Source organism: Thamnophis sirtalis, unplaced genomic scaffold (assembly GCF_051295495.1).
Source record: "Thamnophis sirtalis isolate CommonGarterSnake01/CBP01778 unplaced genomic scaffold, rThaSir2_p1.2 scaffold_1, whole genome shotgun sequence".
In the NCBI taxonomy this organism is placed as follows: Eukaryota; Metazoa; Chordata; class Lepidosauria; order Squamata; family Natricidae; genus Thamnophis; species Thamnophis sirtalis.
Window position 1 is genome coordinate 169,104,727 of NW_028261381.1, and position 17,641 is coordinate 169,122,367.

Sequence of the window (17,641 nt, forward strand, 5' to 3'; positions counted from 1 at the left end):
GTTTACAGTATATTTTCCTACCGAGAAGATGAGAGGATACACTACAATTGGCAAAGTAACCACGTGAACGTTTATGCTCTCTGTTCAGTCATGAAGAAACAATTAGTTGGCAGGACATGAATGGGGATAATGTCCTAAAGCACCTACTGTTCTAACTAGCAATATTTTACCTAAACACAGTTGAAGTCAAAGCAAGGCAAAAGCCTTGCTGTGCAGAGCTGACAAGCAATAAAATCCCCAATGCAAGGAGAATAAGAGCTCTGGTTTCTGACACAATAGTTTTGTATGTTTGCCATCAATCCCGTCAGCCCGTAGCCCAACTATCTGGCACCATAGCACAATCAGATTCACCAAATGATCACTCAATGGCTAGATTCAAAATCTCCTCAACAATACGAAGTAAGGCTAATTCTACAGAATATGGATCAAAACTGAATCCTTAATTAAGAAGCCTTGGGACAATACTTATTAGTCTAAACTACCTCAGAGTGTCTGTGACAATTGACAGAGGGATGAATTATGCATCACACCCTAACCAGAACTAAGGAAAAAGTCACAATGTCTAACTAAGGAATTAATGTCACAATTTGAAGAGGGTTTTTTTTTTTGTAGCTAGCATATATTTCACTTCTATTTAGGAAGCATTCACACAACACATTTAAGAAAGAAAAACTCCTACCTTTAATGTTCCAAAGCTGCTTTTTCAGAGGCAACTGAACTTTCTGGTTTTTCTTTGAAGGCATTTCACTTCTCATCAAAGAACCTTCTTCAGCTCTGATAAGAGATGAAGTTTCTTGGATGAGAAGCGAAACATCTTCAAAGAAAAAACAGAAATTCAATTTGCCTCTTAAAAAAGCAGCTTTGGGACAACTATGACCCAGATGACTGAGAATCTCGATAGACGTCCTACCTTTAATATTTTGTGCAATATAATCGTTACACTTGTGCCAATTAATACAAGCTTTATTTATTATTGCGTTATTTTTAAAGTACCGCTATTTTAAAAATATGCCAAGTATTTTTTTAATTCATGGATTATTTGACAGAATTCAAAAAAAATGCAGAATGCCATTGCTAGTGCCTCTTTATTGCAAAAACTCTAAATGCTTGAAATCACTAGTAAAAACTTCCTTGTGCTTGACTCTTGGTGATAACATGAATAGCCTACTCTTTGTTGGCGCAGAGATTCATAACTGGTCAAAATCTTCAGGTGGAGTGAATGGGAAAATATGCAAATGGATACCGGACTGTTCCTGTGTGTTTAGTTGGCCGTTTATGGCATGCTGTTTAGAAAAATTATTTTCTAAAGATGAATAGAAAAAGCACCAGTTTTATAGTTAAAAAAAAATCTGGAAAATCTTAATTCAATAGAAATCTTGAAACAAATGGAATTTTCTATCCCCAAAATATGCCTGGCCCCTTCTCCTTTTGGCATTTATGACGATGCTAAACCTTTCTTTCTAAACAAGATTTTGGCGCATAACTATATTGATGAGCCACAATATAGTTTAATTGTATATGGCTTTATTATCCCCTATGTATTATTTTTATTGTTGCACACTTACCAGAGTTTTACGATTGGGTGATTTAATTTTGGTTTTTTTTGCAATAATAAATAAACAAGTATGATAATAATAAAAAGAACTGATTCCAATTGCTTTGAGCACGCATCTTTAAAATTCTGCATAAAATGACAAATAAAGCTCTATGCAGCATACATTGTTTTTCTCTCATGAAAACATATGAATCAGTTGCCCAAATGATTCCCAACCAAAATTTCAGAGCCTTCCAAAGAATGTGAAGGATTTGCATCCCCCTAAGACCCTTTCAAGGGATGCAGACAAAAAAGAACATAGCACTGCAGCAACAGCAGAGATTGAAAAGGTGTTGTTTCTCCCACCACCACTTTTGCCATTCTAACAAAAATAACTGCATATTAGCATGCTTCAATCATAGGGCAGTGGATAAGGGATTTTACTGAAGGAAGCATGGAGTTGATGAGTCATGGAAGGGATTAATTCTTCTGAAGATGTTCCAGAACAGAAGCAAAAACCAAGTTAGCAGAACAATTAAGATACTTCTAATAAAGAGCTACCAAAAAGTACCATTAACAATATTAGCAAGCAGCTGAACCCTGGCAGATCCATTTATAATATTTATTACTTGGCTATCTTAGCCGCTCAGAAGAAGCACACAAACACACTAATGGGCATGAACACGAAGCACAAGATAATACAGAGAAAGGAATGACAGTGAAAAAATGAGGCTCCATAAAATTTAAGAAGGAAATTCGTTTTTCAAAAATTCACGTAAAACTGTTCCTGGATGTGTATAAAGCCAGACTCACAGATTTAATAATCACTCTGTATTTTTTTTTCTGCAATTACCACAAGGGACTAGGAGGAGCTAGAGGAAAATGTATTTTCAAGCACTGGATGCCAATTAAGATATTACAAGAATATTACAGTACAGAATCTGCACTGCATTTTCCATGGATGCTACAATTCCATGTTTGAATTTATTCAATATACAAGAACAATCAGAAAGATTTGCTTAAGAAGGGGGGGGAGGTATGAGAAACCCCCACAACTCTTACTGATTTGCCAAATGCAGTAATAGTAAGTAGCACACTGATTTAACAATGTTGTCAATGACATTAGGAACTCATAGGAAAGGGCACATTAAACAGCACAGAGCTACATCACTTTCATCAGCCATCTATAAACCTCTACCATCAATATGGCCCAATAAATGTCTCTACACCCTACAGCACGTCCTGTTTAATTCTCCACATCAACTACATCTGTTCTTCTGCAACAATGAACACCAGTGTGAAGGTAACAAGAAATGAAGAGTCCAGACTGGTTCAAATAGCTCACACTGTGTAGCTAGATATTAATTTGTCGTCAGATACTATGGGACATAACTGGAATTCCCTATCATGGGTCTTATTTGGTTTTTCAAATGCATAACCTGATCTTCTTTCAGAAATCCAAAGTAACATATATCGTTTTATCCCAAATTTTTTAAAAAGCCCTATATCAGCCCTATAAGGTAAATTAGACATGGCCCAAAATCACCCAGCAAGCTTCATAATCAGGTGGATATTTTAAATCTGTGTTGCCTTATTTCTAGCCCAGAGCTTTTCTAATCCTTATATTCTGACACATGATACATTTCCATAATAATACAAGATAGCATTTGTATTGAAATATCAGTGTTAAGAATACATCTGGCCAGCAAGAATTTAACCAAAATGTGAAAAGGACTTTATATATATAAAGGAATTTATTATCTTCTGCATAAAGACTTCAGGCTACACCAAGTTACAACAACAATAAAAGATCCACAAACAGGAAAACATACACACTCAACAGAAAAGTATGTGCTTCAATTCAGGTTTTTCTTCTGTTCCAATTTACACCACATTCCAAATTACCTCATTCTTAGTGCCTTCTTTTGAACTGCCCCTAATAAATTAGATGCCTTTACACTAACTAGGATCCCAAATATCCTGCTAGCATTTACAAGCTGATCATCCCACTTCTCTTACAGGGGGAAAAAATCAAGCATTTTTATCTCAACTCTGAAGGAACTTTTATGGCGGCTGTAATCTTTACTATGTGGGAAGAACTTGCAGGTTGGCCCTTACCAGCATGAACCTTCAGTGTAAACACACAATGTGGCTCCATCAAAAACTAGACCATATGTATTCATTTATTATAACTATATGTTCTCCCTCGGTTGACATGTAATAATAATAACCACAATAACCATTAAAAACAACAATTGGTAGCAAGATTTTTCTTTGCCAAACAGGAGATACTGATGAGTGGAGCCATGTAGAGCCTTTAATTTAATTCCAAAAAGGTGTCTAGAGGCATGGGTTCACAATTCTTAGCTAATCTATCTTTTCTGAGGTCACATGGCAGCTGCAGAAGCAACACAAACCCAGGAAAAGATACTGCAATTTTAAAGTGTTGCAGACAGATGCTATGTTCACACCTCCTATATACCTTGAAGCACCTTTTTTTGTATTATCTCAAAAAAACGCTGCAGTGTTGATGACCTTTTTATGGGATAGCAGGCTATAACTTGATAATAGCAAAAGTAAAATCCTGTTATGTTCATCCCATCCATTTTCTGAAACAAAGTCACCGGTTAAATTATTTCCATTGTTAACTCTTTGTGAACATGCTACAAATCCCATCACTCAAAAGGTGTCCACTGGAAGTAACAAGATGATGAATCTTCTCCGCTGTAACCTCTGCTTTGTGGAATATTCTTCCATTGAAGATTATAATGACCCCAAGGCTGTGGGCTTTTTTTTAAATAAGGCTTTAAAAACTTGTTCCTGAACCAGGGGCTCCAAAAGTGTTAAGGGCCCCATTCCTTGCCTTTGCTGTTAGTTGGCTAGCCACCTTGGCTGCTGTATTCGTTTCTTGAATGTTTTTTATTATTTTTAATTATTTAAACTGTTTTATAGTTTTAGAATTTAAACCATTCAGTCACTTGGCTGAGATGGGTGACTATAGACATTGAATAAATAAAGTTGCATTTGTAAAATAAGCATTTATTAAACTTATCTGCCACCCGACTCTCAATGATTCTGGGCAGCTCACAACAAAGAAATAAAGACATTAAATAAAATCAGTAAAAGGTAAAAGATGGAAAGGACAGACCAGATGGAATGAAACAAAGGTGTTCATTCTCCCTGGATGTGTGAGGAGCCAGGTATTTACCATTTTCCTCAATAATAATCTCTGAATCTTCTCTTCTGGGGGCTATTCAGATGTCTGGGGGAATGCAAAAGTGCTGCAAAGAATGTGTGATTCTGGAGTCCCAGTAGACAAAACTGTTTATGGAGTGTGCCAACCCTGAAAGAACAAAATGGTTGGGCACATCCTATGAGAAACAGGCAGTCTCCCAAGTAACTGGGCCATGCAGAATTTTATAGATGACAACCAGCACTTTTAAGGGAAAAGGTTCATTTTACCCCACTGTAATATTTCTAATTATGACATTTATAATCATCTAACTGCATTGCAACAGACGTTCTCCCATCTTAAAGTCATTTCTTAGAAGATGATAGTTGATCATTCTGTTGATATTTTGTTTAGAAAATGTAACATTCCCCTTTAGTTAATAACACAACACAAAACCAATCTTTCTCACTGAAAGAACAGTGACTTCAGAAAAGAGCTACATACTACAATTCAAAGTTCTAGTCGCATTTTATACTAATATAGCTATACTAATTTAGCTACAAACACGCATTGCAAACTTCTAGCAATCTAATACCTAAGCCAACTCCTAAGGAATCAACTAAAGTGCTATTTGTCGCATAAATATTATACACTAAAATGATATAAGCACTATCTTGAACTCTGATTTTACACAACATTGCAAGGATAGGAAATAAAATTATTTTCTCCGACATTTTCTTTTTCAGTAAGAACAAGTGGATATTAAATATCCTTGATCTCATATATTTCTATCCAGAGGCAGACAGAACACAAAGGAAAGGTATTTTTCTGTTTGTTCAAATCCAGATACTCCACCCAAGCAGAAGAGCATTAATTGCATTCTAACATGGAAAAGAATGATTCTCCCTGATATAACAGCAGTGTCTTGATGACAATCCATGCTTCATTAAATGCATTGTGATACCTGAACACGCTGACCCACACTAAAAAACCATGTAGCAGATTCTTAAATACTGGATACCTGTTTCCTTAGATGAATGAATATCCCAGACTATAGACTGGAATCTCCTTGTAATTCTCCCTGCTCATCTTAACATTAAGCAGTTGTTTAAACAAATGGAAAGAGAGCCTCTTCTCACAATGCCCTCACAATTTCCTACAAGAAAATATATACAACTTTCAACAATTCACACACAACCATGTAAATTAGATGTAAGCATTTTCTAATTTTGCATTTTCCTCATTTTCACCGTTCTCTTTTATCCAGGAAAATATTTTAACTCCTTTTCTTAATTTGCTCTAAACGTACACAGGGAGATTGAACTGATTCCCTTATGAATAAATTAAGGGCTAATTAATTTCCTCTCCATTTCCATAAATACACAGTACTGCTTTATCCCTCAATACTGCCCTTTCTTATATACAAATTAAAAAATGGGAGCCATGAACCTCCTCACTGCAAACATAACAAGATGAGATGTAATTACCACACATCTTGAATGTCTTAATTAAACATTCCTCCCAATATAAGCATGACTCTTCAATTCCCTGTCCATAAATTGGGAAGAAGAGAGTTGTTATTATTTCCTTCCCATAAATATGGAGGGGATTTCCTCTACAACTTCCTCATATACTTATAAGGAAGATTTATAAATTATTATCTATACATTGAGCAGGGAAATATCTGCCTAAAATTATAGGCACTGCTAAACTCCTCCCCGTATTTACCATTATACAAAATATTTTCATTGGCAAAGTGTGATTGGACACACAAGGAATTTGTCTCCGGTGCATAAGCTCTCAGTGCATAAGCTCTCTCACAAGCAACAAAATGATAAATCATAAGATACTATCATAAATCATAAAATACAATCAACAAAGTGATAGTCATAAGATAACAATAGGAGTAGGTTATTGCAAAGATGAACAGGATAATAGTAATACAGTCCTGTTACTTGGTTGGATATTAAAAATATTAATTTGGCCCATCCCTTGAGGAAAGAGGAGTTCGTCATTATGACCACTTTTATCAAAATCCACTCATTCTTTCTTATCCTCTGATGTTTAATAAAAGACAAAAGTGTTATAATCCCTTCTGTTTTGGAGGTTAACTCCATTCCTGTGCGCCCCTACCCCTATTTATTAATTCAGTATCCCTCACTTGAAGCAGAAAGGAATTAAGATTCCTTCTCCTGAACCACTCACCTTCCAAGCTTGTCATCCATCCATCCATCCATCCATCCACATACCTTGTCTACCTACCTACCTATCATCTATCTGTCTGTCTGTCTATCTGTCTGTCTTAGGAAAGCGCAATTCCCTTCCTTGCCCCAAGATTCAGTGCACAGGTGGGTCATTTCATCCCCCTTGACCTCCTTTCTTTAGTTTACCCATCTTTGCACTCCCATCTCTCACCCCAAAGGATGGACCTTTAATTTCAATGTCTTTAAACCCAATTTCTTTTGCAAGGAGGAGAAAATGCACCCATCGTTTTTTTTACATGTATTAACGACATCCTCCTGCTGTGTTTCCGATCACAAACACTTAAGGCCCCTGGCAAATAACATAAATAAGCCATTACTTATAAAGGGTAATAATAATCACAACACTGAACGGGATTTATTTATTTTTTTTAAACCGGGGGTTTAACTTCTCCCTTGTTCCTAAACAGATTTTTTTTTAAATTCCCAGCTCCATCCCTAATCAGGGGGCATCAGCTCCCCCTCCCTCTATTGTCCCCCTCCCTCAACTTGAAGCGACGAGCTGGCCACTCATTTCTTCTCTCCCCCCCCCCACACGCCGCACTTGTTTTAATCCCCTTCCCTCACCCTCCCCCGCCAATTGAGGGGGTGGTCTTTAATATACCTGGCCTTTTTCTCGGGGAAATGGGGGGGGGAAAGAGGGTGCCCTCCCTAGACACCACCACCCCCGACCTCCCCTCAGGAAATGGCACTTTTAAAAACGCCCCCCTGACTAAACCCCACAGGGAAGAGGGGCGAATTTCGATGCAAACCCTTCCCCCCCCTCCCGTTTCTGAGGGGATTCGGGCAGCGCGTCAGTCCCTCCCGCTCTCCATCCTTCCGCTCCTCCGGCGGGTCTCCCCTCACCCGGTGGGCGCGCGTCAGGCTGAGGTCTTTCATGACCTCCTCGAAAGCCGCCGTCTCCTCGGCCTGCTTCTGGTTGTGCAGCGCGATCTTCTCGCTGAATTTCCGCGGGTTGTTCGACGACGCCGCCGCCATCTTCCCCCGTCCGCATCCCTCCTCCTCCTCCTCCTCCGATTCCCCCCTCCCCCACCCCCCGATTTCCCCCCTCCCACCGGGCTCCAGACACCGCCACCAACCAGGCGGCGCCGACTGCGCAGGCGCGCCAAGGAGAGCGACGAGGCCGAAGCGAAGCGCCTTGCAAGGCTAGGGCCGCGCTTCTGCGCGTGCGTTCCCTCCCCGAGCAACAACCCCCCCCCAACAAGGCAGCCGAGGGGTCCGAACTGCGCAGGCGTAAGAACAGGCAGACTAGGGAAAGGGAGGTGGGAAGGAGTGCTGAATCGCGAGTCGCGAAGCCAACCTGGAGGACAGGCGCTTTGGCGCACGCGCGATTGCTTTCCTCGGTTTCGTCGCAACTCCTTCAAGCAGGCGCACAATGGACTTTTCCCCCCCCTATCTCTATGGGCCGAGTGCTTCTTTCTACGCTTGCGCGAGGGTTCTTCTCGGGCCCCCTTCACATCTAGCAGGCTGTGTTACGCATGCTCAGAACTTCTGTCCGCTATTGCTCGTTTAAAGAGCAAAGCTGTCTGCTGTTTCTGGTTGTCCTTTCTTATTGGGAGGGGGGACTTTATTCTCTTTTAAATGCCCCTTCACATGTCTCTTTCCTATTCCTCAGTAGCTGCATTTATCCAATAGCTTTAAATTGGTGCCTGGATTTTTTTGGGGGGGATACTTTCTCCATTTGCACCATCTTCAGCATCTTAGTCGAAGTTTGGTATTTCTAAACCTTGGCAGCTTGGAAATGTGTGGACTTCCAACTCCCAGAATTCCCAAGCCATTCATTATCTATGCTGGCTGGGGAATTCTGGGAGTTGAATTCCACCTATCTTCAAGTTCTCAAGGTTGAGAAACACTAGATGAGCCCCACAAGCTTAGTTTGCACCACCCCTAAATAGATATTTTAGGAAATATTAAAAGGACAGAATATTTCCCCTAAAAGGGGGCAGAAACTCAACCCCCCACACCTTTGTCAATGGGCAATTAAGGCCTGAGCCAGTCTATTCTACATAACAAAGATCTACCTCCTTCAGGCAGAGCCATAATAGGAATCCCAAAGCCTTTTCATCATCACCCAGAAAGAATCAACCAAGCTTGGGACTCAGGACAGCCTAAAGGTTGCCCCTGCATGGCAATGCCCCTGCATTGCTGACAAGCAATCAGAATAGAAGCTCAAATTCAAAGCCCAACAGAGGATATAAATCTCTCTCTTTCTCTCTCGCCACTCCATGTGCCTTTTTGCCCAGGACCTCAAGCCATGTGGTCCTGTCCATCATTAAAACCATCTTTCCAAACAGACACCATTGTTTCCAGTGTCTTTCTCCCCACTTGGAACTGAATGCAGATGGACATTTTTCTTCCAACAAAGTTAAGGACAATCCCTTCACCAATATTAAACTCTGGTTATGGAATGGATTCAGAATAACACCAAGATACTGTATACTTTCAAGATTTTTGAAAGACTCTCCTTTCATATCAACCTAAGCTACCATGGCTTGTTTAACAAAATTAGAACAAACTAACCTGGCTGGTCAGTTATGCGTTAATACAGTACAGCCATTCTCTAACTATGGGGGCTCTTTCCATGGATTTATTTCACTCAATTTCCAAAGCTATCAAATAACTCAATGTTTCTCAATTTTGGGAACATTAAGTTGTGTGGACCTTACTCCCAGAATTCAGGGAATTAAGATGGGGTCTCAGAGTCCCATGCTAGCTAAGGAATTTTGGGAGTTGAAGTGCATTCTTGGAGGGAGATAAGACAGTTCAAAAATGTGAAAAGAAATAAATACATACATACATACATCTGGTTGCTTCGATTCTTCATTTTACTCATTCTGATCTCTTGGAAACTTTAAATAATTTAAACTGTAAATGAATAATTCAGAAATAAATAGCCAATGATAATAATCAGGATTACTGTAACTACAAGAAGCACTACTAGACAATATCCAGATGTGTGCTACTCCATATGTGATACGGCTAATAACAGTACAGTGATGGTTGGTTAACCTATTGTGAAATACCCATGGTTCGCCCATGAGGCCAATGTTGAGAAAAGACACGGACACAAGCTTTCTTGGGATGAGACGACCCAGATTGGGGGTCTGGGAGCCCCTTTTATTGAGATAGGACAAAGGCAGGAGGAGCAATCAGCATGTGATTTAAGACAGCCTGTCAAACTACAATTGCTAATCTACTGCTCAGGGAAGTTCTGTCTATATATGGTCACATCCTGGTCAGGATGTTTTATCTTTTGGGACTTGTTTTTTCCTGTGTGGTTCAGCGTGGCTGCGCATGCCCTGTTATGCCCTGGGCCATGGGTGACCGCCACACCTACACAAGGAGTTAGATGACAACAACCTATTTTGGATCGCATGCCAAAAGCGGGGAGAGCGCAGGGAGGAGTCGTGCACAGGCGTGCCACACCGATAACGCTATGTGCGCGACCCCAGCACACATGTGTGCGCGACACACACACCACTTTTGGCACGCTTTTGTTGCCCTCCCCAGGTTCCAAAGGCTTTAAGGAGCCTGGGGAGGACGAATATAGCCTCCCCACCCCACCCCCAGAGGCCCTCCGGAGGCTTCAGGAGCTTCCCTGAAGCCTCCAAAGGGTGAAAAACCAGCCCTACGGGCAAACTGGAAGTTCGGGAAGGCCTTCTGGTTTGTTCATAGGGCTGTTTTTCACCCTCCGGAGCCTTCAGGAGGCTTCCCTGAAGGCTCTGGAGGGCAAAAAACGGCCCTATGAGTGACTTCCGGTTTGGCTGTAGGGACGAAAAATAGCTCTACAAGCAAACCAGAAGTCCGTTCCTGAACTTCTGGCTTGCCCGTAGGGTCAGTTTTTCACACTTTGGAGCCTTCAAGGAAACCTCAAAAGAAGGCCGAAGTCCTCTGGCCAGCACGCGCATGCGCGCTGGAGCTGACAGGGCAACGCCTCACGTGCCCTAACAAATGGCTCCACGTGCCACCTGTGGCACACGTGCCATCGGTTTGCCATCACAGACATAGTACTTTTACATCGTAACACTGATCAGCATTTATATGCTATATTAATCCTTCTGGATTAAAAAAAGAATACTTCTGAATTTCAGGGGCTAGCGATGGAGGAAATATTTGCCCAGAAGACCACTGAAACAAACTGGGTTTTCCTGTGCAGTAAGGGGTGATTAACTATGATTCAGGACATCCACTCTATTAGACTCATCCAATCTATGACCAGCCACAATTCTTAGTTAGGATTCATCAAAAGCTTAAAAGAAGACAAAGGGGAGAAATTGTAGTGTTCTCAGCATCCCTTTCTAGGTGAAGAGTTCTTCACAAGCTCGGGCCGAGTTGAAGGCACTGGAGACAGAACAAAATCCTTATTGGTTTATTTTAACCCAGAGTTGATTTAAATTGATGACATAGATTTATTTATTTATTTATTTAAATTTTTATTTCTCATATATACATTCACAATTATATGATCTCATAACTGTTATTAATAATATGCATTTGTAACAATTTTTCTCCCCTACAGTTGACAATATACTTGAAATTGCTTTCTTACCATCCCATAAACCCATCTTATCTTACAACAATCCTACTTCTTCTTCCTTCCTTCCCTCCTTCCTTCCCTCCCTTTCTTCTCTCCTTCCCTCCTTCCTTCCCTCCTTTCTTCTCTCCTTCTCTCCTTCCTTTCCTCCTTCCTTCCATCCTTCCTTCCCCCTTCCTTCTCTCCTTCATTCCCTCCTTCCCTCCTTCCTTCTCTCCTTCTCTCCTTCCTTCCCTCCTTCCTTCCCTCCTTTCTTCTCTCCTTCTCTCCTTCCTTCCCTCCTTCCTTCCCTCCCTTCTTCCTTCCCTCCTTCCTTCCCTCCCTTTCTTCTCTCCTTCCCTCCTTCCTTCCCTCCTTTCTTCTCTCCTTCTCTCCTTCCTTTCCTCCTTCCTTCCATCCTTCCTTCCCCCTTCCTTCTCTCCTTCATTCCCTCCTTCCCTCCTTCCTTCTCTCCTTCTCTCCTTCCTTCCCTCCTTCCTTCCCTCCTTTCTTCTCTCCTTCTCTCCTTCCTTCCCTCCTTCCTTCCCTCCCTTCTTCCTTCCCTCCTTCCTTCCCCCCTTTCTTCTCTTTCTTCTCTCCTTCCTTCCTTCCTCCTCTCCTTTCCCTTCTCTCCTTCCCCTTCCTAGATTTAATTAACGTTGTATGTAAGAATAGGGTTAGAAGAGGTTGTTATGGTGGAGTGATGAAAGGAAAGACTTCCCAAAAAATTATTTTTATTTTTTGTAGGGCAGAAACTTTATTATCACAGCACTGACCTTGTTTCTTCTTCCATTGCGGGTCACATTTCCGTTGTGATGCTGGGTTTTAAGCTCCTATTGAGTAGCAATTTTGGCTTAAAAGTGGGATAGAATGTCACCAAATCCAGACAGCAATATACAAGTTGTGTGCAAGGTCTCACACATCTGTGATATGACACCCAGAGTGACTCAGCCACTTTGTTATATAAGGGGCAGAGAAGACTGCCTTTTTCATGCATAGGTTAAGCACTGGTGTCTTTGCAGACGCACATACACACCGTCCCATGGAGGAAAGAATGCATTTTGTGTTGGAGGAACAGGTTTTTGTCCACGGGATGCAATTCTACCGTGTTTTCCCGAAAATAAGACAGGGTCTTATTTTCTTTTTACATACAAAATATGGCTTGGGCCTTATTAGGAGGGGAGCCCTTATTGTTTTGGGGTTGCTGGGTGGCTGTTCTCTTCCAAGCGGGCTCCCAAAGAGCCGAGCACAGCCTCATTGGTGAATGGCTGTGTTGCACTGCCTCAGCAGCGCAACACAGCAGCCATGAAGCGACCACGCTCACGAGCAGCCACCCAGCAAACCCCCTTTCCAGCCGGGCACAGCGCCATTCACTGACCATGGGGTATTGCCAAGCTGCATGAGCGCTTGTTTGCCGTTGCCCGGCTCCCACGGCTTGACGGCTTCGAAATGCCAGTGAATGGCACTCTGCATGGCTGGAGAGGGGGGTTACACGAGCGGCTGTTCCGCCTCACGATGCCCTGGCCCAATTTTCCCTGCAGAGCCAGGGCACCTCCGCTGTCGCATGGCTTTTTCTGCAGCTTCCAAACCAAGTCTTCCGACAGTGGCCGCTCTGGGCATACGCTCTACGGTTGTATGCTCTGCCAGCAGCTGGCCCGCGGCTGGGCACCTTCGGGATACCGCTAGGTTGGTGAGCAGCACTCTGCCTGGCCGGAGATGGGGGGGTTGTCCAGGGGGCTTATTTGTGGGGGAGGGCTTATATTTTTGCCCACCAGAAAAATGTGGCATGGCCTTATTATCAGGAGATGTCATAATTTCGGAGAAAAACAGTACTAACATAGTTTTGCCAACAGTTAGAAAAAGTCTACGGGAAATTGTTTGCTTGGCACTCTTCTTGGTGTGATCATATGGCATAGGTAGTCCTCGACCTACGACCACAACTGAGCTCAAAGTTTCCGTGGTTAAGTGAGACACTTGTTAAATGAATTTTGCCCCATATTGCGACCTTTCTTTCCACAGTTGTTAAGTGAATCATTGTCGTTGATAAGTTGGTAACATGGTTGTTAAGTAAATCTGGCTTCCCCATTGATTTCGCTTGTCAACAGACTGCAAAAGGTGAGCTGATGTTCGTAAGTATGAGCCAGTCGCCAAGCATCTGAATTTTGATCACATGATCATGGGGGATGCTACCAAGATAGTCAGTGTGAAAAATGGTCGTGTCACTTTTTTCAGTGCCTTTGTAGCTTTGAATGGTCACTAACTGAACTGTTGTAAATTGAGGACTACCTGTATATAACTTTACAGATGGCTAAAGATGACCTATGCCAGTGGTTCCCAACTGTTACGTTGCCACAGATTCTCCCCCCTTTAAATAAGTTTTGTGGCCATGGAACGTGGACACAGACCACCAAAACATAACTCAAGAATTAAATCTTCAAGATATCTTCGTGGACCCCATGATGACCCAGAGGAGTCCATGGACCACAGGTTGAGAAACACTGACCTATGCACATAAGCTAAAGATGATATATACCAAGGAGGACTTCAGAGAGAAAGGAATCTATGCAATAACAGCCAACGGTGCTTTTTTTGTTTTATTTATTTATTGGATTAGGGACTTTTTATCTTCACTGAGAGTTGTGTTGTGTTGGGAGGGATGCACTAGGGGAACTCAACCAATCTCATTGTACATATGTTGCGCACTGACAAATAAAGTATTATTATTATTTAGTGCGCATTTGTCGGTGAACCAGTGAACTCTCTCCTGAGCCCAAAAGACTAGGGTGAGCAGTATTTCACCGAATGGCCTGTGACAAAGGGTCTGGGACTGGGTCCCATTGGCCGGTGCGAACAGCTAAGGTCCTTTCAGCGGAGGATAAATGGTAGAGGTGAATGGCTGGGAGCCAAACCCTGGGGATGAAAAAGGAGTATGAGGCAAACAGTTCTATACTCCCTCCAGAAGGTCTCCGGAGCCCGGGCCAAGCAGTTTTCGCCCTCCCAGAGGGTCGAGGAAAGCCTGGAATCTGGGGAAGGTGAAAACGGGGGGCCCCGACATGGTGCAGGAGGCTGACTAGGCCACGCCCACTGTGGCCATGCCCACCCAGCAACCGAGCCGAGAACCCATTGCTGAAAGTTTTGAAGCCCACCCCTGAGTCTGTCACTTGACCAATTACCGAGAAAATGTGACTGATACTTTCCCAAAACAGACGGCAGATCTTCCCAAGTGGCATGAAGTCATCAAGATGGGAAACGTCAATTAGCCCCAAACATCTGCTAGGATACAAAAGTCTTTTGAGCACGGTCCTTCCAGGAAATTCCTGACGTATCTCATTGACACGGCTTTCTCTTTCAGTGGGTGTTGGAAGCAGCAAACAAATCAGCTAATCTTGACTTGAAACCAATGCAGTGCACTTAATTAAGGAAATACCAAGTAGTTTGGGGGGAAAAACCATGAAATTCTTGTTTTAAAGAGAACTAAACTGAGTATGCTCTCTTTAGCAATAGCAGTAGCAATAGCAGTTAGACTTATATATCGCTTCATAGGGCTTTCAGCCCTCTCTAAGCGGTTTACAGAGTCAGCATATTGCCCCCAACAATCCGGGTCCTCATTTTACCCACCTCGGAAGGATGGAAGGCTGAGTCAACCTTGAGCCGGTGAGATTTGAACAGCCGAACTGCAGAACTGCAGTCAGCTGAAGTAGCCTGCAGTGCTGCACTCTAACCACTGTGCCACCTCGGCTCTCTTTAAAACAAGAATTTCACTCTCTTCAAACCTACTTGGTATTTCCTTAATTAACTTATTGGTATTGTATTTGTATTTAAAGAGAACTAAACCGAGTATGCTAGGGACGCGGTGGCTCAGTGGCTAAGACGCTGAGCTTGTCGATCAGTAAGGCCAAAAGTTTGGCGGTTCGAATCCCTAGCGCCGTGTAATGGAGTGAGCTCCCGTTACCTGTCCCAGCTTCTGCCAACCTAGCAGTTCGAAAGCATGCTGGCCACTTGACCACGGAGACGTCTGGCTCTTCGGCTTTGAAACGGAGATGAGCATTGCCCCCTAGAGTCAGGAACGACTAGCACATAGGTGCGAGGGGAACCTTTACCTTTAAACAGAGTATGAAAGCCAGTTTGGTACAGTGGCTAAAGCACAGACACTAGCAATATGGAGACAGTGGGTTCTAGTGCTGCCCTAAATCGTGGCACGACAAAACCACGCTCAACTAAAGCGCGCCCGATTAAACCGCGTCGCTGACGTCATCAACAGGGCGACAACAGCGAGCGCGGAGAAAGGGCGCTTTAAATAGCGCTTTGAAAGCAAGCCGATTCAAGTTAAGGTAAGGGTTAGGTTAAGGGTTAGGGTTAGGTTTAGGGTTAGGTTAAGGGTTAGGATTAGGTTTAGGGTTAGGTTAAGGGTTAGGTTTAGGGTTAGATTTAGGGTTAGGTTAAGGGTTAGGTTTAGGGTTAGGTTTAGGATTAGGTTTAGGGGGGTTAGGTTTAGGTTTAGGGGTTAATTTTAGGTTTAGCGTTTACAGCGTGCTTCTGTCTCTGCGCTGTTGTCGCCCTGTGATGACGTCAGCTACGCGGTTTCGTCGACCGCGCTTTAGTCGAACGCGGTTTTGTGGTGGAACCACCCTAAATATGAAGCCAGTTGAGTCACCTTGAGCCAGTCCCTCTCCCTCAGCCCTAAGAAGGAGGCAGTGACTAACCATTTCCAAAAAGTTTTGTCAAGAAAACTGTAGGGAGCAGGCACTTACCAGGAGTGAACACAGACTCAAATGCATTTAAAAAAAACAGAGTATAATCATGTTGATTTTAGCAAACTCGAAAAACACAGCAAAACAAGTTAATAGGAAAAGTTGTGGGAAATTGATGGGAGTTCTTAAGCAAGGAATTACTATAGTAAAAACACAATTAGAGCTAGTTCTTAACTTGATTACAAGTTAAGTGATTACAAGTTAAATGATCACAATTGGGCCCATAATTTCTGTTGCTAAGTGAGACAGTTGTCAAAGAATGTTTGCCCCTTTTTACCACCTTTCTTGCCACAGTTAAGTGCATCACTGCAGTTGTTAAGTTAGGAACATGGCTGTTAAGTGAAGCTGGTTTCTCCATTGACAATGTTTGTCAGAATGTGACAAAAGGGTATTGGTATTGGTATTGGCATTTATTCGATTTGTAAGCCGCCCTATTCCCCGAAGGGACTCAGGGCGGCTGAACAAAAACCAGGGGAAGGGGAAAAACAAATACAGAAAGTAAGACAAACAGGACAGTGATACAACAGTTTAAAAAAGCACAGCAAGCACAACAAATTCGAGTAGCGGGGGGGACTTAACCCCAGGCTTGCTGGGACAGCCAGGCCTTAACGGCTGTCCGGAAGGCCTGAAGGGTGGCGAGGGTCCAAATCTCAACAGGGAGCTCGTTCCAAAGGGTCGGAGCAGCCACAGAGAATGCCCTCCTCCGAGTGGTCGCCAGCCGACATTGGCCGGCAGATGGAATTCGGAGGAGGCCTAATCTGTGGGATCTAATGGGTCTATGGGAGGTAATTGGCAGGAGGCGGTCTCTCAAGTACCCAGGTCCAATACCATGTAGGGCTTTATAAGTAATAACTAGCACCTTGAAGCGTATCCGGAGACCAATAGGCAACCAGTGCAACTCGCGGAGGATAGATGTGACGTGGGTGTACCATGGCGCACCCACAATCGCTCGCGCGGCTGCATTCTGGACCAGCTGAAGTCTCCGAACACTCTTCAAGGGCTGCCCCATGATCCTGGTGCTGCAAGTCGTATGTGTGAAAAACGGTTGTAAGACACTTGTATCAGTGCTGTTGTAACTTTGAATGGTCATTAAATAAACTGTTGTAAGTTGAGGACTAACTGTACAAACAACTGCAATAAGGAGGGGAAAAAATGGAAGATACCAAAGGAGCCAGTGTAGTTAGTACACCAAAAGCTTAGTAAAATCTGAAAAAGATTTTAAAACCCCAAAAAGGGAAAGGAGGCATAGCGGAAAAGCAAAGGGTTTATAAAGGCAGAAGAATATAGACAGGTAGACCAGCCTTGTAGCTAGTAATAAGAAGAAAGTAAAAGCTGTGAAGTTGATTAGTATAGTATATCAAGAACAATAGTTTTCTTTAGAAACAATCCAAATTTAATCAGTATATCAGC

The 17,641-nt window shown here is 42.7% G+C and overlaps 1 protein-coding gene across 4 annotated transcripts in view; it reads right to left on the bottom strand.

Annotated features, from left to right (window-relative positions):
• Positions 1-7,976, bottom strand: part of CRTC1 (CREB regulated transcription coactivator 1) — a 94,580-nt gene extending 86,604 nt beyond the window's left edge. For all 4 annotated transcript variants that reach the window (XM_087703256.1, XM_087703258.1, XM_087703257.1 and 1 more), the window contains exon 1: positions 7,814-7,976. In XM_087703256.1, coding sequence (XP_087559382.1) covers positions 7,814-7,945 — 132 coding nt within the window. In that variant the 5' untranslated portion in view covers positions 7,946-7,976. The remainder of the gene's footprint in view (positions 1-7,813) is intronic.
• Positions 7,977-17,641: the final 9,665 nt, after the last annotated feature.